Here is a 20,270-nt window from a genome sequence, read left to right as displayed (position 1 = left end):
GCGATCTCAAATATTTATTACGTAATATCTGTTGTCACATTCCGTTTGTGACGAGTAACTTATATAAGTACTTGCTAAGCAATGCTATATTCTTTATCTAGTTGGCACATTTCATCTAATTTAATCTATTGGGCTAATATCCTGTGACACATACTAAGTTATTTGAGGCCCCTTGAGATTGGGGGCCCTGTGCGGTCATGCTTGTGGCACTCCCACAGGGACGGCACTGTTTCTTTGCATGTTTTCCAAAAACTAACAAAGAATGGCATCCATAATATTGAAATAGATACTGATGCGAAACATTCAGCACGAGCTTTACCAAAAAATGGCATCCACAATCTAGATTACAAATAAATAAGGAGTTGTGGTACAGTACATAATCATCTCGCATTCCAAAATTTGTGAGGCTGCCGAACATGACGCCCGAATCAGCGGAACACGAAAATGCTCTTATCTGAAGAAACCAACCTTTGTGCAGCAAACGTCCCAACAATTCGTTCTAACTGCAAGTACATAATTAACTCATTTGAGCAGTGAGCGGGACATATCTTAAGTTCAGCAAGCTATGACAAGAAACGGAACAAGGACAGCTAGCAATGCTGTCAGGAGCATGCAGCACATTTTGCATTATGTTAGGTGAGACCACAGTTAAGTGATCGTCATTTAACAGGTCAGAAGTTTTCACCGTAACACTGAAATAATACTAATATTTTTTTCAAAGTATAAAACGAATAGTGAACTGAATTAATACTCATGAATCAAAGTATAATACTCATTATGCAGAACATAAATTACATCAAACGATCTTCGTCAGGAATTCTTAACGATAATACCAGTTATAAATGGCCAAGATGAAAATTATTGCAATATGAAATCAATAGATCATCAAAGTATTGCTAATGGAATCAAACAAAATGAATCACTGGCCTCACCTTCAGAAGATCCAGACGTGAAAAAAAGACGGTGCATTTCCTGTTTTCTGATTCACTGAGCATGTTTACAAGCTGAAAGAAAGGCCCCAGATAAATTTTTTTTGAAACTCTTCTACAGCACAACATAAAACAGATTACAATATTACATATAGTTCAAGTTTTAGTAAATACCTCTGGGTAAAATTCCTTTCTCCCTGGCAAAGAGTAGATAATCAAATGGTGTGCTCCCCTGATCTGCGATTTAAGGAACAACGATAAAAAGTTTGGCCTCTATATTAGCAAACAATATAACTGCATGGTTGAGAAAGAACACATCATCATAACATATTATACTTTAGAGTTTTATAGATGTTATGACCTTGTATCTGTGGTAGAAATGAGATCTCTCACTATAAAGTAAGATTTTTTTCTTGCCCTCAAAAAACCAGAGTCTTGCACGTGATATATCTTGTTGCGATGTTGTCCTGATTTACGAACACACGTAGACAGTTACCAGATGCATAAGACCAAAACCATATCTTCTAAGGTACAACTATACAAATCAGATAAGCTATAAGGAGAGAAAATACTTACTCCCCAATTCTACAAAACGATGCTTCCTGAGATTTTAAGAAGTTTCTTATCCTAATATATTCAAAGTATGAACTGACGAATAGCAACACCCGACCCTGCATTGCATTATGTTAGGATCTTACAGTAGATATTGTCAACCTATTAAATCAAAATAGTAAATATGTGCATTTTGAAAGCTTAAATAATATAAAATTTCATAACAGGTGATTTCGTTTTCAATAAATCATATGAACCATTAGATTTTCCCCTAGACTAAGTCACTGCTAACTATTCATTGGTTTGGAGGATCATGTCGATTGGAAATTGCAGCTGTCTGATCCTGGTGTTTGGCTTTCATCCCACCAGCCTTGCCAATTGATTGCCTCCACAATAAGAGCCTAGGTTCTGTTGCACAGTGCCCTTCAAGGAAAACAGAAAAAATAACTTCTATAACTTCTTTTCCACGATCGATTACTCTGCTGGTCCACATCAACATCATCACCGGCTTGCCGCTTACTCCTGCTCACTTGCGCCGGCACTGCTTCATCAGACATGCTGCCAAGCCACCCATCCTCGTCTGGCTACTCCATCTGGCTGTACCATCCCCTCTGCTCGGCCAAGGAATAAGTACTCCACAGCTCTGCACCACAATGCTTCAGCCTGTAAACCTGCTCCACCTAGGATGCCTTTCAATCATTTGGCTACAGTGCCTAAGAGCACCTTTTATGCAGCGCTGGCCCATACCACAGCATCACCGCATCACCAGATGGCTACCCCACTTCTCCGGGCCTTCAGATCAGCAGGTCTGGTCCTTGAGCACCCATCCATCCTATTTGTCTAATCCTATGGTCGGGGAAGAAGGTACATCATGTATGATTTGGGGATAGATTTTTTTTCTAATTGGTCCCATTTCATTGCATGGTCTCCATGCAGGTACTTTTATTGTTTTGTTTTTGCTAGAGGGTTATTTTGTGCAGCTCTCTTGGTGGATTTCTTCAATCAACAATTGGTACTTGTGTAGCTTCATAAGCCTATTCATGCTTGAAGTCTTACCGTCCCAGCCTCTGTAGTTGCTTCACTTTCTTCACAGTTAATTCAATGCATAGTCTTAGGCTGTAGAGTAAATTATTTTTTGCTCTACACATGATTGGCCTCACTTATAAATAGTTTTTATTATCACATCAAATATCTTCTCCACTACAGTACTGATGAGATTTATTGTGTTCATTTTTTCTTACAGTAGTATTTCATTGGGTGATACCTCCCTCAGGTTGGTGGCCTGTGACCCATCCTTACTGTTCAGTGGTTGCTCTTTGCGTGATATGCCCAGCTTATACACATTGTTTTGTACTTGTTTCTTTTCAAAGTTTCTTTTTGCTCCTGCTCGATAACATGGCAATGGCCTGATGACCTTTCCAGACTCTTCACTAAGCTCAGTTTATGTTTGTGCCACTCAAACCAAGCCTACTTGGCCTTGCTGAACCTCAGCCCAGAGACAAACCTACATGTGTATTGCCTAGGGCCTGGCCCATCAGCTGTCAGCCAATATACTTTGTGAACTATGATTATAATTAGTAGCGCATTTTGAACCTAGTGCTCCTACGGTCCTACCAATTTTGCAGAACGAAATCAAAGTACGATTATGAGATTCGCGGATAACAAGTGATAACATGAATGACATACCTCATCTGACACCTGAATCTTTGGGTACACCTGCAGATAATGTCACAAAATGTAAAAGTTATTCCACAAGTATTCAGTAATAGAATTAATTTATAACACTTAAGACCATAAAAGCAGCAAAATAAAAACACAAAAAGAAGATTAATTATGCGCAATATCAATAAACTCGACCCTAGGTATTTAGCAGTAGAAGTTTTCTCTATGCAGGACCAAGAAAAGACCCCAAAGGCAGGACACATGTAACACTGAAGCAAGGGTGGTGAGGGGTCCTTTTTTAGCCCAAGCCCTGAAAAATCATCTCCCATGGGGAGTTGAACTCGGGCCACTGGGATATGCTACTAAGGCAGGCTGCAGGCCCGTTCACATTACACGCAATATCTCCAGTGCACAGCAAGCTGTTGATCCTGAGTCATGACAAAGGATGCAAAAATCACAATATGAAAACATGGGAATATGGTTTATGGTACAGGTTACAGGCCAAGCAGTCTGAGCAGGGATGGAAATAGGGGCCCAATAAGAGATACCCGACAGAGTTGTTCACCTATTAGGGCTTGGTCCTGAGAAACCTCGTACAGGAAATATGGGAAGATAACTGGTCCTAAGATGCATGTTGCTGGATATCAGGACGAAACAATAAATGTGGCTATGGTGAATATAAACAGAACTAAGTGACTAGATCATTAGAATTTTAGTTAATAGCCAATGCAACAGCAGCTAGAATATACCAAGGCCAGATTACACTAATAATGAAATTAATGCAAACCAAAAGTGAATATTGGCTGTATAATGTTACACATTGATACAAATAAGAGAGTTCCATAATCTGAGCCAAAAGCAAGGCACATGTAAACATCAACTTCTCACAACACAAGAAGAAATCCCATAAAGGCACAACAGAACTGACCTTCTTGCAGAAATGATCAAAGCGAGCATCATCAACTTCAGTAATAGAAGATGCATCAAACCTTTCATACACCTGTGAATCAATCGGCATTGCTTCATCTAATAGAATTTCATATTCATCTCATAGATACTGTTTTGGGGCATAAGACTACAGAATTGTATGCTGGAGTCCATGGCATGAAAAATTGCTACAAATCTACATATCGAATTTGGAATGATGCTATGGAATAGAAATATAACATGAGGAATCAACTGACCTGCGGTGCTTCAAACTGTATTTTAGAAAGAACACCTTTAAATTCAGTCACCAGCTTAACCTGATAAGTTGAGTTACAGCATTTCAGAAACATGTGGTCAACAAAGTAAACGATGACTGAGTAGCTTCACATCCAATATACCTTCCCCTCATAATTCAAGCATAATCCATTGAATAAAGCATTCATCTCTGCGCAATAGGTAAAACAATTAAACCATTTTTATGAATGAACAGTGGATGGAAACAAAAATAGAAGCCGAACCTCATGCGGTAGCATTAAAACCAAATCTATTGACAGATCTAGATATACTCAACATATGAAAGGAACGGGTCGCCCTAACTACCATATAATCACCGTTTAGGCCACATAATCGGACAGGAGGTTGTATTACAATCACGGCTAGACAGTTAAAGAATAAATACTGATTATAAATGCAAGCAATCGAAATAACAAAGCAACTCAAATAACTCCATTGAACATCTATGAACTAGTTAAGATTAGACAGAAAAAAGGCATTGGCCAAGGTGGAAAAAACATACTCCCTCCATCCCAAAATATAAGGCTCAACCACTCCTAACACAAAGACCAAGAAAGAATTTAATCACCTCCTTGATTGAATTGCATTCATACATGCAAGCAATGTCATTGGAAGACTTAATGGTACAGGAATTAAAATAAATCAAATTTAAAGAATAAAAGAGGTGATAGTAAATGTCATGCATGCATGCCTTATATTATGAGACATTGGAAAAAAGTGGTTGTGCCTTATATTTTGGGATGGAGGGAGTAATTAGTTTAATATGAGCTGATATAACAAAATCTAGATGAATTCCATAGGCTACAGCCTAGGAGCAGCCATTGGGCTCAAAACATTTGGTCAGAGTTCCATGTTAAATTCCATACCTGGAGTAAGATAAGAGCTCAAGAGTATTGTTTGCCGATAGTAACGTGCATGCTGATCCAAGTACCTTAACCAAGAAAAATAAAAATGTAACAAATAAAAAGTTTAACATACTAATAAATACAATGTATGAACAAAATAGCCCCTTTGATTTGATACAACAAAATTGAAATTATAAAAATAGGAACAGCCATACAAGACAGGCACAAACTATCCAAGAAATCAGGAAGTACCATGGCCTAATACGCATCACATTGGTTCCATGTTCCTTTGATGGCAACTGATTTAATTGTTCAAACACAGCATACAGATGTGACCAACTCTACATAAATGAATAAGAGTCATTTGTACCAGAAGGCATAACAAAATTAGTGCAATAACATATTAAAGCTGAGGGGTTTAACCTGCATAAGAATCACATCTGCGTGATCAACCACCACTATCTGCACAGAATTAGATCAATGACATAAACGTTATGAAAAATCAGAGAGAAACACTAGGAGACTACAAATTGTAAGTAATGATGACTACAAATTGTAGACAACAAGTTAAATACATCTTTTATTACAGTATGTAAGCATTTCTGTTTCATAACGTTCATCAGCAAGACAGTTAAAGGCCACTGAGTACACTAGGTCCTCCTTGGCTTAGCTGATGCGCAAGGCACAAAAAAAAAAAGTGCACCCAAGAGTCACTTTCCCACAAACATAACAAAACTATTTCCTTATTATTTAATGAAAAATTCATTGCCATAAGTATTGTTGTCCATTGCGTACATAGGTAGGTTATGAGGATAAACTGCTATTTATGCAGTCAACACAGTATATTTACAGAAGATGCAATGCACATCACATCTATTCCTAACGAGAACGAAAATAATTGCAGAACCAGAGCTTAGCTAACAGTGGAAGTAAGTACGAAGGACCTCCACCCATATAACTCTTCTAAGAGATCTAAGCCAAGTTAGTCCCCTCTCTATCTCTTTCGCTAATCCATCATTTCATTGTTCCCCAAGTCAAGGTGTAATACAATGCCCCCCCAGTGCAGGACCCTGTGTCAAGGTGTAATACTCCACAAATCTGTATCGAAAAATAATTCTCTTTTCTGGCTTGGGCTCTATAAAATTTGATATATTTTGCAGTGTTCTAAAAGTTGGCACCGGGAAGCCACCGTGATTTTGCATTTGGCACTCATTAGGTGGCTGCTCTGCCTTGAGGGCTATAATGATGTTATATTCTGTTGTCTTTCTTTTTATGTTATGCTTTGCTAATTGCTTAGAACCACCTTGTTAAGTTGGTCCCTGGGTAGCATCTAGTGCACTTATATTGATGTTCTATTGTCTTCCTTTCATGTCATATTCTTGCTAATTGCTTGTAAGCGCCTGGCCAAGTTGGTCCTTGCTTGTAAGCACCTGGTCAAGTTGGTCCTAGGCTCCGATAGGGGCTGGGTTAGCAGCCTGACCATCTAGCATCTAGCGCCTTCTTGAACCATGATCTTATCAGATCTAGTTACCAGAGTAAACTTGTCCATGTATTTTGCAACGTGAAGAGAATTCCACATGCTAAAATTTAACATATTGGACACAAGATCTATCTTGCAACTCCATTTTAGGTCAGATAAAAATGATATTAAATGAGCATGCACATCCCTATAAAATGTGTGAATAGTGCTTGTCAACCACTGTCACAACATTAAAGGGCAGAATGTGGGAAGTCTTTAACAAAACTCTTGTTTCTCTCGATGGACAGAGTGTGAAACAGAGGGAGTAACTCGAATATTGTATGGAGTACTACAAGATAGAACTGCTGAAACTGTTTCACATTTTCAATAGAAGTATATGACCATAGATCCTTTACATGTATGTCCATAGATGATGAAGGAAAGTGGAAAAATATGTAAGCGCATGGGGTTAAGAGCAGAACTAACTTCAATTGATGATAGGAAATCAAAATCCCTTTCCTTGGCAGGTTCCTTTCCGTTGTCATCAACTCCATTGATTTTCTGATAATTGGCAAGCATAAGATATATAGTAAAATTATCGCAAAGAAAAATAAATATTTGATAAGCACAGCAGGTAGATGAGAATGATTGAAATAAAACTTAAGCAAGTAAAGGAGAATGATTGAAAGAAAATTTAAGTCAGGGCATACTGAGAACCTGAGAACAAGCTTCAGTTGTGGAAGAAAGTAATACTTCAAACCAAATAGCAACAACACTAATTTCCAGCTTTTTTTCTCGAAAATGCAGGAGGGCTGCATTTTATTTCATTCCAGAAGGAAGAAAACATATGTACAAAGAAAAAGGGAAACAATCCCTCCCCTCCCACAACCAAGACGCCCCCAGAAGGCCAGAACGACCTCCCTACTGTCCTCAGACAGTCAGGGTCAACCTCTCACTAAGCAACTTTTGGAGCGCATGCACGCTAGCTAAACATTGTTAAGCTACTCCAATTTGACACTGCTTGCAAAACCATTGAAATATGGTAGGAGTAGCCCCATTGAGCATGCAGTCATTCTGATGCTTCCATAGCTCCCAAGCAACCAAGATAATCAACGAATTCAGCCCCTTCCGAGAGTCTTTATGAATTCCTTTGATAGTTTTGCACCATCAACTAGAAAAACTTTACTCCGAAGGTTGGGGAGCAGCTTGTGAACATCTGAATGTCATTCTGCCTTCTTCCAATAGGATAGGTACTCCCTAGTTACCTATACCCCATCTTGGCCTTTCCCTAATACTGAACATCCCGACCCTGTATCAAGTACCACCTATGTTCCCAGTTCACCCTACTCCCCAAGAATCCCATTTTCCCAACATCATAGTAACCAACTGCCAAATCCCGCCAACAGCAAGTACCTACATCTCTAATGAGTTTTTTGGTATTAGGATAACCATATTTGGTGAAACAATATATTATTACTGACTTATACCCTTTTCCACACTACCATAATGTGGTTCTATTTTGTTTCTCATTGCTACCATAATGTGGTTCTACTATTTTTCCATTGCTGGCTAGTCAACCATGGTTGACCACAAAGTTTCCCCCTAAGGACCATTTGACCTTGTGGATGAAACAAAAGAGAAACATAAATGCACCAAACCCTAACAAAAAGAAGAATAATCAGGAATCATCATAGAAAGGGTCATTAATTTTAACCAAAAGAACTCATTCTATACTTTTGTTTGAAAAAATACACATTCTATAAAGTAAAACAAATTAGGCGGTGATATATGTCCTGGTCAGACATACAACATTCTAGTAGCTACTTGTTCACCAAGCTAAACCTGTCTGACTGGCCTCATCGACAGTCATAGCAAACAATCAGTCTGACCATGAAATAGTACCTGGCTGTTATTTTCTAGCATGCATGTTTGTAGAATTTTTTACCATCAATTTCACTTTAGTACATATGTCAGACTAACCCCATTGCTCTGTCAGAATGCATCCCTAGAAATGCTTGTGCACACCCCCCTTAACCCATTGGACTGGAAGAGCACCTTATGTTGAGATCAGGCACATCTTCTTCCACATTAGCCAGGTGCCTAGGCCTCTTATGGCTGTGTTCTTTTGGGTGGGTTGGGAACTAATCCCCCACGCACGGAAAACAGAGAGATAGATTAGCGCATGATTAATTAAGTATTAGCTTAAAAAATTAAAAATGGATCAATATGATTTTTTTAAAGCAACTTTCCTATAATTTTTTTTTTGTAAAAAAACACACCGTTTAGCATTTTGGGAAGCACGCAGGAAACGAGGGAGTGGAGGTTGGGAACCTCAACAAAAGAACTTAGCCTATATGCACAAACATGTTTTCTACTCTATGTTTGTTGCTTGCCTCATCTTTGTCATAAAGCCACCTATGCCCTCAATCGTGACTAGTATTTAACCCTCATGTGTCGTAAGTGACGGATTAAATAGACTGCTTAAATTTGAGGGTGTATTGGGCTTTGGGGCAATTGAGAATGCAAAATGAACTTATTTCTTACATAGTTCGTTCTTCGTTTGATTTCAACCTTTCGAAATCATTTTAATTTTAACCCTTCAACTATCTTATTAAACTCATAACTTGATTTCATGTGGTTTTTGCCATGTTGGCAACCACATCACTGGTTCAGTCTTATGTGGAATTCTAGTACATGCCAAGACTATATAAAGAATAAAATATAATACCTTTTGAAGATGTGTGGGCCCATGATTTTGGAATATAAACTTGCAGGATGATGCCATTTCGGCAAAACAAAAACACGCCACACAACCATGATGATTTCAGGAAGCCGTTCTGTTTTTTAATCCTCTCTTATTATAAAGTTATAACCCACTAACTCCTAAAGCTTAACATGCAAAGATGCCACATCATCATCCACTAACAATCATTACATTTAAACATCATGCAAACATGCTATATTATCTATAATTTTATAATTTATTAAATTTAACAGCTTTTAAAATGCAAGCACACTAAATCATCATCCCACATAATTCACATAATATTTCAATGTATATCTTCATTATGTTTTATAATATCCTATCACATTAATCTATGGTCCAAATTATCTCTCCTCTTTTCTTCTCTAATTAAGCCATATCACCTCAATTGTTTTTAGCCTTTAGATGATTAATCTACGGTCCAAACCATCTCCCTACTTTTCTTCTTTCATAAAGTCATATCACCTTACTTTTACATTTGAATCATCATTCTACATACTATTTAAATTTAAATTATCATAAACCACATTAACTTACTTAATCTGATGTTATCTAGCTATCTTGCACATTATTTTTATTTATTGTTATCATACTAAACTCCCGCAGCAACGCGCGGTGTTTCACCTAGTTATTTTAGGGTTCGAAAACAGTAAATTTTACGGTCCAAACTATCTTCTCTTTTCCTATCCTCTCAAACACAGCCTAACTTAATCTCAATTTATCAAATCTAAACAACTGAAATTTATCTAATTGCAGCTTCATGTGTCCTATCCTCATGCACGTTATGCACCTTCTGTTGCCGGTGTAACCTTCTGGCGACAGTTGTAGTGAACTTCCCACCTGACATCTCTCCCCTCCTGGAGAAGCAACTTGTCCTTGACCTGGAAATTAGGGAACAGCATGCGAGACTAGTCGAGAGGAACCCAAGACGCTTTCGACCGTTGTTGCCCTGTCCACTGAACCAAGAACTTTGCGAGGACCACAAGCTACCCTCCTCTGTGCGACACTTGCCGGCTGCACCACAAAGCGTCCATTGTAAACGGGTGGCCAAGCAGGAGGCGCAGCAGGCAGGGTACCCCGGAATGGTTTGAGCAGTCCAACATGAAACACATCCTACAGTCGAGCTTTCGCTGGCAGCTTGAGGCGATAGACAACCTCTCCAATACGCATGAGTTCCCAGCCCACCATCCTGAGTATGACCCCCTCCCATGCATCTTTTTACACATATTTGGAATAAACATACTTGTGTTTTGGCAAGCAGGTGAGTCTTACTAGGCCAGCCCATGTGATAGCCAAACTATAAAAGGAACTGCCAGTACAGTCTTGCCCTGTTCGCCGGTTTTCACCATAAACTGTCCGATTGACCTGGTTCCCATCGGTTCAACTGCATGGAACTATCTATATCATTGAAGCACACCAACCCAGTAACGGTGCCAGTTCTGGTTTAACTGCCAGTCCAGCCTGGTTTTGTTTTACTACAGTGTCCAGCAATCAAGCACTAAAATAGAAGAGTGATCTATGGAATGTTTCTGACAACAAGAACAAAACAGCTACTGAATGCACTAAACATTACGAGTCATTGAGTCCTTTGGTTCAATAAAATTTACCTTTATAAGTGCCAAAGGAGATGCAACAATGATATCAGATGAGTAGAAGTTGCTGAACAGATTCATAGATTTTCTGCACAAACATTAGAGCCAGTATTAACTTCTAAATCATCTGCATGGAAAACAAAATCCAAAATATATATTAAAATGCAATCAAATATAAATTTGGGGGCATAAGTTTGTTTAAAACCTGGGATTTACTCAGAGTTGGACATAAAATTAGCCATAAAATATAAAGGGATAGACATTTTAAAACGGTTTTGTTCTTAGTTGATTATTATAACTAGAATAAGAAATTTGCATTACAAGAGAAGAATAGCATAGTAACTTGACTGGACAGACAGCTGAATATGAATGATAATCGAAAGGAATAGCATTCCTTTGTTAATTTTTTTGAAATATCTTTGTTAATTTTTTTGAAATATCTTGGTTAGAAAATGTATCATATTACAGGGCTATCCAAAAGCTATGTTTCAGAATTCAGTGCTCTCCTACAAGAAACAGTGGTACTGCAACCCGATTGTGGGTACCGGCACCAAACTTGAGTATGCCTGTCTGATTCAGCAAGCTTAAAAAAACAAGAGTCAAGGATTCGGCCAATATATACTTATTTTAATTCGAATTTTTTTTTCTTGAATATGCAAGAGAGTTGTGTATCATTTCATTAAGAAGAAGAGAAAACAGGGGAATTGGGAGGGGAGCTCCTCCCCTCACCAGGACCCCACAGGCCTAGCTAGGCCTTTACAAACTAAAGAACCTGAAACTGACCTTATCCCGTCGGAGCTATAGCGACCTATCTAAGAACACCTTGAGCTTATTAGCTACCACCATCGACCAAAGGATACACTCATTAACCACTGCTTGAAGAACAGTGGTCACACATGGATTGACACCGTTAAAAACAGTGGTTTCTATGTTTCCAAAACTCCCACACCACTAAAATTATCAGAGAGCTCAGCCCCTTCTTAGTGTCTCTGTCCTTTCCTCTTGTCACCCTTGACCACCATTTCATGAAATTGATGGAAGCTTGTACTGGAACTATACCTCCCAACCCCAGTCTTTTCAAAATTAAGAACCAAATCTGTCAGGAGAAGACACATCCAACCAGTAAGAGATGTCTACTCTGCTTGGTCACAAAGTGGACAAGCTGCAGGGTGTGGCAGTCCTCTCTTTGCCAAGCGGTCCGCTGTCCAACACTGGTTATTGCTCACTAGCCAAAGGAAACATTTGCACTTCAAAGGTGCCCAGTTCTTCCACACTCTTTTAATTCGAAATAAAATATGGACTATTTTATGTTTCTGGATAGGACATGAATGCCGCACTAAAGCATGCCTTAAACCATGTAGTATTAATAAGAATAGAAGATCCCATACACCAATGAACTGTGCAAGTCCTGAAGACAAAAGAAAAATGCACAACACAGTAATACAGAGCAAAAAAGCTGCACAGTAGAGCATCTCACAAGTCATGAAAATTTCAGGATTTATTTCCTGACATAAAGTATGATGTTATCTATCAACTGACAAAGTGAAACAAGACGGATAACTATCACTAGGTTGTACTACTTAGTCTTAATAAATCTGGGAAGTGAGTCGATAAAAGGTTGTCAATGGAGAGCTAAGGGCATGTTTGGGACGGGTCCAACTCCACCTTTCCTGGAGCTGGAGCCTAGCCAAGCAGTTTTAGCTCCACCTAAAATGGGAGTGGAGCTGGCTGGAGCGCTCCCACAAAATGAACTAGAGAGGTGGAGCTGGATTTAGGCTACACAACTCCAATCCAGACCCAACTCCTGGAGTTAAATTTAGAAGTTGGAGCTCTATCAACTGAGCCCTAAGTACCATTTTCCTTTTTAAAAAAATTGTTGCGTGTTGAGAATGCACAGGCTGAAGTGTGCAATAGTAGAAAATTGCTACATTAAACAGTTTAGCACACCTACTTTGTATATTTTATCCCAAAAAGGAACTCGTCATCAGTATCTCCAGCAAACAGTAGGTCAAAGTCTGCAGGTTTATTACTTTGAACAGGCTCCTCTACTTCATCATCTGATTCGCCAAACTTCCCTTCGAATTTTGCAATGATATCCTAAAAGAGACGAAACAAAATATTCTTTCAGTATACCACAGAGAACAATTTGCTAAACTAAGTTGTTTAGATGAGATAAATAAAAGATGAGTACTTGTAAAAATGGTTTCATTAGGATTTAGGAAACAGGGCTTTAGTTTGTACTTCTATTGTTTTAGATTTATCAATAACTTTGTTTCGAGGAGAACAACTATAACTAGTCTTCAAAATACCATGTTTAGTTGAGAAACTAAAATTGGTTTTCATCATCTTTACTTTAGTGCTCTCCACCACTCTACTGCTTCCACTGCTCAAGTAATTAATCCGTCCAAAACCACTGGTGCACTCAGAACCAACATTTCAAATGCCATTTCTGAGAAAATAGAAGACCACCCCCTCTAGAAAAAGTTCCTTCTGTATTTTGAAGTAAAGAACTCAATGTTTACTTATAACAGCTAAAAAAGAATATATAAGTGTACCTTTTGTGACAGTGGGGACAGTTGGATCAACCTCTTCACAACACGCCTCGCAATGCTTTTTAGAGGTAACAGGAAAAGAACCTAAGGACATTTACAGAGAAAAAAGAGTACTAAGTTTCAGTGTTCAAAAGATAATACACAGCAGAACGGCATATAAGTATAACATCAAGAAAGCAGTATGGCAGGAAATCTTAATTAATAAAATACATGGAACAATTAGAAGTCAAGTGAACCTATAAAAAAGCACACGCATCCATTTAACGTATAGTGTCATTTTGGTACTGTTTGCATATATGCGTTTTAACTCCGTCAGAAGATTTTCCGGACTGTAATAAAGGTATATACAAATGCTGCAATGAAGGTAAATAAATGGAAATACAACCCAAAATACAGTTTTTTTGTGCCAGTTATATTTACCTTTGGACGTGTAAAGCCCTGATCGAGGAATGAGTTATCATCCAAAATATCTTTGCTAGGGTCACTCCTAAGCTTCGCATCATTTTTTACAACAATCTCTCTCGTTCTGTTAATATGATTCAACTGCAAATATCATGTCATTGCAAATCACTCTCTTTGATTCCAGATATAAGCCCTTTAGACAAAAACACAGCGATTACAGAACAGATAAAATGTCCTTCATGTATAGCACATTGGAAAAGATGTAGACAGGCACTCTTATTTTATTCAAGGGAATATTTTTGTTCAATGAAAGCGAACTAGCAGGCAGAATTCCTAGCCATTGATTCATAAGAGTAATAGCAATTACTTAACAAGGGCAAGGATAGAAGAAAAGATTGAGAAATGCCTTGAGGTTATAAAGCAATATTTGGACCAGCAGAATGCTAAATGAAGCAATATTTGGAAGCAAAGGAAGTAATCAGCGTCATAATAGATTTTGTTGCAATATGATGCCCAAATAACTACCCTGAGACTTACAGCATGCATAAGATAGGAGTCCATTGTACTGGAATCCACAGTGCTACCTCCTTTTAGATAAAATGGCTTCTTATTACAATGCATTATGTCACGATAGCTACTACCTGTAATAAAAAAAAATTAGGACTGTAAATACACTTAGAGAGAGTAACATATCACTTTACTGAGAAAAAATGAAAGAAGTTCAAATTTGGCTTAGTTTACTTAGGCAGGGATGTTGATTGTGCTAAAACCATATTTGTAGCCATAAACAACAATAATAAATGTACTTTGATACTTAGAATTTCTACATATGCCAAGATTAGTCAACTTCCCCACTTATCATCCACATTTTCTAATATTACATATTACAACAAAAAAAATATAACCCACACCAGAAGAAAAAAACATTTAAACTTTTTCTAACAAAAGATTCCTCTAGTTGGTTTCCATTAGACAGAAATAGGTTCGGAGCATTGTATGAAGCACAAACCATTTAAAAGATCACAATTCACAATGTATTTATTATTTTGGTGAAGGTAAGTGCCACTTTGATGGAAAATAATACTGATGCCAGACTTGCCAGCCTTATGTCATACTTGGTGATTGTATAATGGCCTTAACAGCTATGATAAAAACAGAGTTATGGTGGGTATGAGGTTATCACAATCAAGAGAACTTACAAAGCGAGAAGAAATTCAATCTAGAATTCAACTGATCAGAGAGGGTATTCTGCCAATGATCCCTCAACTTTCCTTTGACACCACCAATAAGATCAACATAAGCTCCCTAAAAAGAACAAAGTAGGACATTAATTACATAGAAAGTACCTAGGTTGTCACAACTCACAATAAAGAGACATGGTCAACTTGTACAGTAAACATTGTTAAAATTGAATGGTCAAACAGCTTCCATGTCATCCTTTTCCATGATACCGGTATCAACAATTAACTTGAGTGGCATGCATTCTAATAAAAAACAAGATTAACTTAGCCATCCAGTTTATATGATAAACATGGTTTGGCTCAGCCTCTAAACATGGAAACCCACAACCATAGTCTCCAGAAACCAACCACGTAGGAACGAGTTGAGGGGCAAAGGTGGCAGGTGGCTAAAAACATGGGTCGAAGGGGGAGTATGACTCATCAGCAGGATGTGGGACATGAAGCCAGATAACTAGGTGATTACCCCAGGTTCAATGATCCAGCAACAGCTATGTACATAGGTATTTATACATAAAAGAAAAGGACATGCAAATGAAATGGTATAGGATAAAAGGTAGAGAAATTAGCAGGCTACAGCTAGGCCCACTGTCCACGTTTTGTGCTTCGCTTGCTTGGCCAAACCACATTACATGCTAAGGGTGGATAATCATCCACAATCCCATTGTCCACGTACCCACAGGCCACAACCATACAGGCATACACCATAGCAAATAGAGACAGGAATGGGCAGGATAATAACAAGAGGAGAAATGAACGGAAGAGTGTCGACAGCTAGCAAATATCCTTGGTCAGATATCTCTTCTGCCACAGCAACAAATCGAGAATGAGGGTCAAGGTTGCTCTAGCTTTGCTTATAAGTTATAAGACACTGTGGCGCAGCTGGATGCCAAAAACATTGAATTCACCCAGTTAGCTTGCTTCTCTCTTGTCCTACTGAACCACCCTTTCTCCCCCTCTCTTCTTACATTACAGTGTGGGGATGCAGTACCCTCTTCTCCCCCTCTCCTCTTCTTACAGCGTGGTGACCCAGCTGCATCCCAGCAGTGGCAAAAATCCAGGATGTTTGAATCCAGATTGTGGATCACAGCTGGTGGCTTTGCGGCTATGCCCATCATCACATATTACCTCAAATAAAATTTTCATTTTTGAAGTATATCAAAGTAATATTCTATGTGCAGCTGACTCAAGGCATATAACATTCAAAATTCAAAAATGCGCATTTTTGATCTTATTAATAACTTATCAGGGTTGACGTCCCAAAGTACCTCCATTTTTTCACCTGTTCCAACCCATTTGGATTTTGGAATGTCCTCTGCAGGCACCTCCCATTTAAATTTACACTTCTGCTTTAGTAATGCATTGACTTCTTCATTCGTTATGATGCGACTAACATGGCGATGAAATGAACTGGGACATACAAAAGGGAGGGATGTGTTATAAGGAGTTCCAAGAAAAATAATGGGCAATGCAAGAGAAAAAAATGTCCAGTATATACATTTATTAACTTTCACTAATTGATAAGGATATGTAGAGTTTCTCAAGAAACCGTGCATGAACAGTTTAGAGTGTGAATCTCCTCAGATAATATGGCAATAAATATATGCAAACATCTTTAGATTGAGAAAGACAACATAAAATTACTCTGCAAAGAAAAGGTAGAAACAGATTATATGTACCAGATTATATATAGGGCATAGAGGAGCCATGATGCACCATTGCAGTCATTAACCCTCATAGTCAATCAATCGAAGTAAAAACTGAAGAGTGTCATAACAAAAGCACCAACCATGAAGCCTCCATTTCATCAAAAGCATCATCTTTATTGTTTATCATATCATTTGTCTCATCGTCACCAGGAACAGTGTGTTCATCTTCCATGTCATCTTCATCACTCTGCTCTAGGCCTATTGCTCCAGATTCGGTACTTAAGATTTTGCCTGCATGCAGCAGACAGATGCAGTGAAAAAGGGAAAAGGGCCTGATAGTGTGGTTGCACAAGGATATTTTGACCCAGTAAATGATGTATTCCAAAACAACACAGATGTAGCATTGTAGGGGAAACACTTGGCAATCAAAACAGATGCTAGCAAAATTTGCTACTTCGTGTCACTAGAATGGCGTCGTCGCACCATCATTACCACAAATATTCTACTACCAATATAATCCAATGGTGAAACATTGCTACAGTGTCGCACCACCATTACCACAAATATTCTACTACCAATATAATCCAATATTACCACAAATATTCTACTACCAATATAATCCAATGGTGAAACATTGCTACAGTCTACTGGAGATAGAGCATCAAGAAGCAAACCTAGGCTGGAACCCGGCGGCGGCGCCTCCTCCGCCAGGCCGACACCATCGAGCTCTCGCCTCTTGCGCTTCTCCTCGCGCGGCTCGGGTCCTCCTCCCTTCCCCGAGGGCCTTGTCCTCTTCGGGCGCCTCTTGTGCCCTGCAGCCACAGCACCAACATGAGGAGGGGAGGGGAGAGAGCCAATCAGAGGCTGTGAGCGAAGAAACTACAGGCGAAGAGGCGGAGGCGGAGGCGGGGGGGTTCGCACCTCGAGGAGCGGCTGTGGCGGAGGCGGGCTTGGGCTTCCCCATCGGGCGGTGGTGCTGCGCCCCTTCCTCAGAGTCAGAGGCGGTATAGCTGGGGAACAGCCGCGGACGCGGAGGACGCAGGGCTTATCTGGGTTTTAGGGCAGAGGCGGTGGCTGCGTGGTTTTGAGAGAGACGGGGGGTGGAGAGGAGGCGGCGGACGGCGATTTTTCCACTTCCAGTTCCAGGGCGCGGGCCGCCTAGTGAAGCCGTGAATCGTGAACGGGCAACTAGACGGGTCGTGTACCCCTCCCCCCCCCCCCCCGACCCCGAGCCCGTCTCAGGCCCCCACGGGTTACACGATTACGGCTCATTTGGAACTCACGTCTAAGATTTTGGTGGCAATTATCCCCGTGGGGCCGGTGGCCCGTCGGCGTTGGGTACCCGCCCCTATGGGGCAAGGGACGGGAGAGATTTCTCACCCACGGTTGAGTAGGGATGGAGCCTCGCAAATTTTTGGGGCTAGGGGCAGGGCGGTTTCTTCACCCACAGGTCACCCGTAGGGCCCCGAAGTTTGGAGCAAGAGATAGCCCACTAGCAAAAGAAAAGCCCACCAAACTATAAAAGCAGCTCACGTACTACCATCACAAGCCCGGATGGCACATTAAGAAAGAACCTTATATAGCCCACTTTGAAGGAGGTATAAATTGAACATCGAAACCTAATCCATCCCAACTTCCAAGTCCCAGCAACACGCATGAACAGTTCCTGGCGGCGGCAATCGAGCAAGGCGAGCCTAGGACGCGGCACGCACGCGCATCGTCCCGCGCCGCGCTTCCGCTTCCGCCCACCCGCCGCTATCGCCAAGCTACCAACTGCCCATCCCTTCATCTCGATGAAGCACCACTTTAGCCACGAGCACTCTGCACGTCTACAATGTTTTGCTGGCCATCGGCTCCTCGCATCGTTCCCCAACATCTCTGGGCACCTCCTTACTCCGTCTCTTCTTTGAGTTGTTTCCTTTCGACTTCAAGTCCCTCACGCCATTCTGTTCTTCCTCTAGCTAGGTGGTGGCAGTTGCCACTTGCACCGAGGCTGCGGGGACCCGGCTCGAATGCGAGGCCCCGGAGGGGCCGGAGCGGGGATCGATTTCGCCCCGATCTACACTCCGAGGTCGGGGCCAGGTGAACCCACAAGTGAGCGGGGACGGTGTTGTTCCTGTCCAACCCTTCCCCGTCCCGCCTCGTTGCCACCCTATTGAAAATGTCAGGTATAAATGGTGTTGTTTAGACGTCCCAAAAAAATTATCACAAGAATTTTATAGCTTCATAGATGATGAAAGAAGATGCATTGGAATTCTCAAATGAAAAATAAAATGAGGTGTGAGCTCATGTGAAAAAAATCTATGAAATTCAACTATGGGAAAACAATCCAAATAAAATTATCAACTTCCAATCCTATGTTCCAAATTGAAAGAGCATCTATGTTCCTAGTGGGTTTTGGTTAATTAAAGACAAACGATTAAGAGACTAATACACTTATTGAGTGTATAAGCAAAGGACTAGTCCGATAAAGAGCCGATGAAGATAATGATGAAGAAGAAAATGCAATAAAACAAGGTTTCATTGTGATCCAAGACTACAATTGACGGAAGATGGCAAGATATAGTGAAGGGATCCAAGGCTACAATTGACAGAAGATGACAAGAGACGGTGAAAGGGTTGGTAAGACTTAGTACACGATGGACCATTGTCACAGCCCTTCTTCCAGAACCGCGTAGCCAGCCCGAAATTAGTTTTCAGAATTTCCGAAAGTGTCTGCGCATTGAGAAATGGTACTGGTCATTTTCGAAATTGTCCAAAAAGTACTTTTGAAATTTCCCGAAATGACTGTGTGGCCAAAATCGGTTTCGAACATTTTCAGACTTTTCCTAAAGTGATTTTTGGAGTTTCCAAAAATGATCGCACTCGAAGTTTTGGTTTTGATCATTTTTAGACTTGTCCTAAAGTGATTTTCGGAATTTCCAAAAATGACTGTGCATCGAAGTTTTGCATCTGGTCATTTTCGGACATGTCCAGAAATGACTGTGTGGCCAAAATCGGTTCTGGATATTTTCAGACTTGTCCTAAAGTGATTTTTGTAATTTCCAAAAATGATCGCACTCGAAGTTTCGGTTCTGAAAATTTTCGGACTTATCCTAAAGTGATTTCAGAATTTCCAAAAGTGGCCGTGCATCAAAGTTTTGGATCTGGTCATTTTCGGACATGTCCTAAAGTGATTTTTGGACTTATCCTAAATTATTTTTTAGACTTGTCCGAAAATTGTTTTTGGAATTTCCGAAAAAAAGGAATCTTCACCTCGAACGAGTAGATCTGAGACTGTGTCTATAAATAACCCCCTCCACCCCGAAATCAAGGTTATTGACTCTGTTGCTTATCTTTTGCCCTTGGCTTGTGTTGGTTTGAGATCACTCTGAGCTTGCCTTTTCACTTCTTCCTCTCATATGA

At 39.9% G+C, this 20,270-nt stretch overlaps 1 protein-coding gene across 2 annotated transcripts; it reads right to left on the bottom strand.

Annotated features, from left to right (window-relative positions):
* Positions 1-253: 253 nt before the first annotated feature.
* LOC127773315 (protein NUCLEOLAR FACTOR 1) lies at positions 254-18,017 on the bottom strand. Of its 2 annotated transcripts, XM_052299369.1 has the most exons (23): positions 17,787-18,017; positions 17,540-17,677; positions 17,006-17,156; positions 16,485-16,626; positions 15,178-15,283; positions 14,516-14,619; positions 13,997-14,119; positions 13,580-13,660; positions 12,976-13,121; positions 11,040-11,112; positions 7,155-7,229; positions 5,633-5,671; positions 5,462-5,550; positions 5,231-5,295; positions 4,469-4,515; positions 4,328-4,387; positions 4,072-4,143; positions 3,168-3,197; positions 1,506-1,600; positions 1,291-1,396; positions 1,104-1,166; positions 933-1,004; positions 254-503 (listed from the first exon to the last, which is right to left on the bottom strand). In XM_052299369.1, exons 1-23 carry the CDS (start codon positions 17,827-17,829, stop codon positions 429-431), a joined length of 1,995 nt encoding a protein of 664 aa, XP_052155329.1. In that variant the 5' UTR covers positions 17,830-18,017; the 3' UTR covers positions 254-428. The 2 variants fall into 2 exon arrangements, with proteins under 2 accessions (XP_052155329.1, XP_052155330.1); XM_052299370.1 differs by lacking the exons at positions 17,540-17,677; positions 17,787-18,017 and having other exon boundaries at positions 16,896-17,038.
* Positions 18,018-20,270: the final 2,253 nt, after the last annotated feature.

The sequence above is a fragment of the Oryza glaberrima genome, chromosome 5, assembly GCF_000147395.1.
Source record: "Oryza glaberrima chromosome 5, OglaRS2, whole genome shotgun sequence".
In the NCBI taxonomy this organism is placed as follows: domain Eukaryota; kingdom Viridiplantae; phylum Streptophyta; class Magnoliopsida; order Poales; family Poaceae; genus Oryza; species Oryza glaberrima.
The sequence above is the reverse complement of the archived record's forward strand: the minus strand, read 5'-3'. Positions and strand labels throughout refer to the sequence as shown.